The sequence below is a fragment of the Chiloscyllium plagiosum genome, chromosome 6, assembly GCF_004010195.1.
Source record: "Chiloscyllium plagiosum isolate BGI_BamShark_2017 chromosome 6, ASM401019v2, whole genome shotgun sequence".
Taxonomy (NCBI): domain Eukaryota; kingdom Metazoa; phylum Chordata; class Chondrichthyes; order Orectolobiformes; family Hemiscylliidae; genus Chiloscyllium; species Chiloscyllium plagiosum.
The window spans coordinates 117,352,594-117,358,230 of NC_057715.1; the positions used below are offsets into that span (position 1 = coordinate 117,352,594).

At 42.9% G+C, this 5,637-nt stretch overlaps 1 protein-coding gene across 3 annotated transcripts in view; it reads left to right on the top strand.

Moving 5' to 3' along the window:
- Positions 1-2,164: 2,164 nt before the first annotated feature.
- Positions 2,165-5,637, top strand: part of pgm2l1 (phosphoglucomutase 2-like 1) — a 147,589-nt gene continuing 144,116 nt past the window's right edge. For all 3 annotated transcript variants that reach the window (XM_043692556.1, XM_043692557.1, XM_043692558.1), the window contains exon 1: positions 2,165-4,304. In XM_043692556.1, the coding sequence (XP_043548491.1) occupies positions 4,050-4,304 (255 nt within the window). In that variant the 5' untranslated portion in view covers positions 2,165-4,049. The remainder of the gene's footprint in view (positions 4,305-5,637) is intronic.

Here is a 5,637-nt window from a genome sequence, read left to right on the forward strand (position 1 = left end):
AGAAAGCATACCAAACGCCTTCTTCACTATCCTATCTACCTGCGATTGCACTTTCAAGGAGCTATGAACCTGTACTCCAAGATCTCTTTGTTCAGCAACACTCCCTAGGACTTTACCATTAAGTGTATAAGTCCTGCTAAGATTTGCTTTCCCAAAATGCAGCACCTCACATTTATCTGAATTAAACTCGACCTGCCACTTCTCAGCCCATTGGCCCATCTGGTCAAGATCCTGTTGTAATCTGAGGTAACCCTCTTCACCCTGTCCACTACACCTCCAATTTTGGTGTCATCTGCAAACCTACAAAACAACCCTCCACCACCACCCTCTGTCTTCTACTTTTGAGCCAGTTCTGTATCCAAATGGCTAGTTCTCCCTGTATTCCATGAGATCTAACCTTGCTAATCAGCCTCCCATGGGGAACCTTGTCAAATGCCTTACTGAAGTCTATACAGATCACATCTACCACTCTGCCATCATCAATCTTCTTTTTTACTTCAAAAAACTTAATCAAGTTTGTGAGGCATGATTTCCCACACATAAAGCCATGTTGACTATCCTTAATCAGTCCTTGCCTTTCCAAATACATGTGCATCCTGTCCCTCAGGATTCCCTCCAACAACTTGCCTGCCACCAACATCAGGCTCACTGGTCTATAGTTCCCTGGCTTGTCCTTACCACCATTCTTAAACAGTGGCAACACATTTGCCCACCTCCAGTCTTGCGGCACCTCACCTGTGACTATCGATGATACAAATATCTCAGCAAGAAGCCCAGCAATCACTTCTCTAGCTTCCCACAGAGTTATCTGGTCCACCTGATCAGGTCATGGGAATTTATCCACTTTTAACCGTTTCAAGACATCCAGCACTTCCTCTTCTGTAGTATGGCCATTTAACAAGATGTCTCCATCTATTTCCCTACAGTCTATATCTTCCATATCCTTTTCCACAGTAAATACTGATGCAAAGTACTCATTTAATATCTACCCCATTTTCTGTGGCTCCACACAAAGGCCGCCTTGCTGATGTTTGAGGGCCCCTATTCTCTCCCTTGTTACCCTTTTGTCCTTAATATATTTGTAAAAACCCTTTGGATTCTCCTTAATTCTATTTGCCAAAGCTATCTCACGTCCCCGTTTTGCCCTCCCGATTTCTCTCTTAAGTATACTCCTACTGCCTTTATACTCTTCTAAGGATTCACTCGATCTATCCTGTCTATACCTTACATATGCTTCCTTCTTTTTCTTAACCAAACCCTCAATTTCTTTAGTCATCCAGCATTCCCTATACCTACCAGCCTTTCCTTACACCCTGACAGGAATATACTTTCTCTGGACTCTTGTTATCTCATTTCTGAAGGCTTCCCATTTTCCAGCCGTCTCTTTACGAACATCTGCCCCCAATCAGTTTTTGAAAGTTCTTGCCCAATACCGTCAAAATTGGCCTTTCTCCAATTTAGACCTTCAACTTTTCGATCTGCTCTATCCTTTTCCATCATTATTTTAAATCTAATAGAATTATGGTTGCTGGCCCCAAAGTGCTCCCCCACTGACACCTCAGTCACCTGCCCTGCCTTATTTCCCAAGAGTAGGTCAGGTTTTGCACCTTCTCTAGTAGGTACATCCACATACTGAATCTGAAAATAGTCTTGTGCACACTTAAAAATTCCTCTCCATCTAAACCTTTAACACTATGGCAGTCCCAGTCTATGTTTGGAAAGTTAAAATCCCCTACCATAACCACCCTATTATTCTTAAAGATAGCTGAGATCTAACAAATTTGTTTCTCAATTTCCCTCTGACTATTAGGGGGTCTATAATATAATCCTTCCTTAACATATCTTGTAAACAGTTGCCTGTGGAAACCTACTGCTCACAGGTTGCAAATTTGTAAAGGAACCCCTTATCCCCACTCATTGCTTCCTGTCCATTAGCCAATTCTCTCTCCACACCTACATACTAGCTCCAACACCACGGGCTTTGGTTAGGCCACTTTTGGAACACTGCGTTCACTTCCGGTCTCCCGGCTATAGGAAGGATGTTGTGAAACTTGAAAGGATTCAGAAAAGACTTTCAAAGATGTAGCCAGGGTTGGAGGGTTTGAGCTACAGGGAGAGGCTGAATAGGTTGGGGCTATTTTCCCTGGAACATCGAAGGCTGAGGGGTGACCTTATAGAAGTTTATAAAATCATGAGGGGCATCAATAAGGTAAATAGCCAAGGTCTGTTTTGAATTGTAAATTTGAATCTTTCAAGTCACCTCTTCATCCTTAAGATACTCAGGAAGATTGATTAGTTTCTTTCTATCAACCTGTTTCTAGCTTTTGGGGAGTTGAGGATTAGGGACACAATGTAACTTTAGAACCAAATCTTTGTGATGAAACTAGAAAACATTTTTTTTTCTCACAAAGAATGTAACTTTTAAATTTGAGATTGATAGATTTTTCTAAACCAAACATTTGAATGAATATATGACAAAGGCAAATATGTCATTCAGTCACAGATCAGCCACAAGCACATTGGTGCTACATGACCACCTCCTCGTTCTTTTTAAGTACCCGGTAGCATTTATTTCATTTCTAACTAGATAGGTTCTGTTTTTGGCCCTTAAATTACATCATCCTTTGCTGGGGTGCCATAGATTTTCAATCAGGACTGCCACACCTTGAAAATCTTGTATCCCAAAGTATTGTCCCTAATCCTGTCCTCCTTTTGAGCTTGTTCTTAGGAAACTTAGCTTTGTTTGAATACCCCAGGGCATTTCACAGGACAATTTTCAACCACAGTTAAAGTATGGAAGGAGACATTGAAACAGATGAGTAAAAGCTTTGTCAAAATGTTAAGTTTCGAAGGAGGTTCCAAATGGAGTAAAGCAGGGCAGTTATGTTAAGAGGCTGTGGGACAGCAAAAGTGGTTTTCCGGCTGAATATTCATCCACTGATTGTTAGACTTCTTCATCTTTGTTAGATCCATAATAAGCTGCAAAGCAATTGAAATTCAAAAATTGTATTAATGCAGCACTCTCACGATGGATAATTAGTGTAGAAGGAATTATATTGATAGGCTCAGGTTATAGCTAGTTCAAGAATGCGCATAAAAATTCACCAATGTTCAGTAGCATAGTGTAATCTACAAGGTGCACTGCTGAAACTCACCAAGAAAACTTTGATAGCACCTTCCATTTCCATGATCCTTACCATTTTAAAAGGACAAGGGCAGGAGATACATGGGAACACCAAAACCTCCATTCCCTCCAAGCCTCTCACCAGCCTGACTTTGAAATATATTGTCATTCCTTTAGTATTGCTGGGTCAATTTCCTGGAATGCCTTTTCTAATATCATTGTGACTCTACCTCTGGACATTCCAGCAGTTCAAGAGGGTAGACCACCATCACCTCAAGGTCACTGAGGAATGGGCAATAAGTGCTGGCCTAGCCAGTGACATCCAGTCGTACAAATGAATGAATTTTACAAAATTAAGTGACATTCGCTGCCACAGGGCTCACAATTCCTGAAGCACAGCTCCAGTAGGCTATGGTTAGCCATAATTAGTGCAGTGGTAACAGCACCTAATGAGTTATATCTGCCCACATGAGACAAACCCTGGTAGTATGACATAGGTTGCTTTTCACTTGTGCCATTTAGTGCAAGTAAGAGCATGCCCAACAGTGTATGTGTGCGTGCACACATAAAACATGTATTGAGACACACCAGTAGGAGGTAACCAGTAATGCGAAATAACTGTAAGCACTCATTGTCATATCATACCTCAGGCCCTTTGTTGGAAGGGTCCCTCATTGCAACAAGGAACACGGAACATGGCTAATTCTGCTTGAAATGTCCTAAGCGGTTTGACTTCCTTGGGTGGGCTTGTTGCTTATCACACACCAATTGCCAAACTTTAAGCACCTCTGGGTTGAACTAAAACAACATGTCAGGGTTACTTGTATTGAGATGTTTTGGGTCATGCTATATAGCTGTGTCTAACTCTTTATGCTTGAGCATTGTGAAGATTCAATCAGCTGTGGTTTGACAGACATGCTGGAGTATGTGGGATAGAGTGGAACTCTCCAAACCAGGTGCAGGAGACAAGTGCAAGGACACCAATGATATGAAACTACTAACTTTGAGAAAGAAACTGATAGCAATGCAGATGTTGGAGATCAGAGTTGAAGAGTGTGGTCCTGGAAAAGCACAGCCGGTCCGGCAGCATCCGAGGAGCAGGAGAGCTGATGTTTCGAGCATAAGCTCTTTTATCAGGAATGCTAATGAAGAGTTTAAAACAAAATGCTGGAGGAATTCGGTGAGTCTGGCAGCAGATGTCAATAACATTTTATGTCTAATGACTTTGATTCCAAAGAAGAATCATCTGACTCGAACTGTTGACTGTTTTTCTCCCTCCACAGATGTTGCCAGACCCACTCTGTTTCCCCTGCGCTCTTGGTTTTTTATAATTGTTGATGTTTTGGAGTGCTTTCCTGCTGAGGGAGGTGGGCAGTTATCTGCTTCATGGTGTTGAGACTGATTTGGGGAGGGGGGGGTGCACTGGAAATCAGGTCCAACTGTTTCAAGCTGTATAAAAGGCTATCACCAAAACAGTCAATTGGTTTCTCTTTATTACTGCTACCTAGAACAAAGGATACATTCACCAGGCAATAAAATATACTTAAAATTAATTTGTTTATTATCAACAAACTTATTGTTTCTACAAGTGGCAGAATGGTTTATTAACATTACTATACGGTTTTAAACTATATCCCTTTTAATCCTAATGCACACACATTGTCAGCTTGTCTTAACTGTATTTTAATGCTCTGCAATATATACTGAGTGTGTAACAATTAGGTGGGGAAAAACCCTTGTGGATCAACAATTCAAACTAAAATGATGGTCGAGAATGTGGTGCTGGAAAAGCACAGCAGGTCAGGCAGCATCTGAGGAGCAGGAGAATCACCATTTCGAGCACAAGCCCTTCATGAGGAATGAGGCTTCTCGGCCGGGGGAGCTGAGAGATAAATGGGGGAGGGTGGAGTTGGCATGAAGGTAGCTGGGAATGTGATAGGTAGATGAAGATCTGGGTGGAACTGGTAAGTTGGAGGGGGAGGGTGGAGCTGATGGGTGGGAAGAAAGGAAGATGGACAGGTAGGAGCGGTCAAGGGGGCGGTGCTGAGTTGGAGGCTTGGGATTGGGATAAGGTGAGGGAGGGGAACTGAGGAAACCACATTGTGGTGAAATCCACATTGATCCCGTGTGGTTGCAGGGTTCCAAGGTGGAAGATGAGGCGTTCTTCCTCCATGCATCCGGTGGTAAGGATTTGGCAATGGGGGAGTTAAATGTTCAGCCACGGGCCGGTGGGGTTAGTTGGTGTGGGTGCCTCATAGATGTTCTCTGAAACAATCTGCAAGTTGACATCCTGTCTCCCCGAAGTAGAGGAGATCGCATTGGGTGCAACGGATACAGTCGATGACGTACATGTAAGTATAGATAAATTTCTGTCTAATGTGGAAAGATCCTTGGGGCCTTGGACGGAGATGAGGAGAGAGGTGTGGGTTCAGGTTTTGCACTTCCTGTGGTGGCAGGGGAAGGTGCCAGGTGGGGGGGGAGCAGTGGTTGGGGGCATGGATCTGACAGAGTCG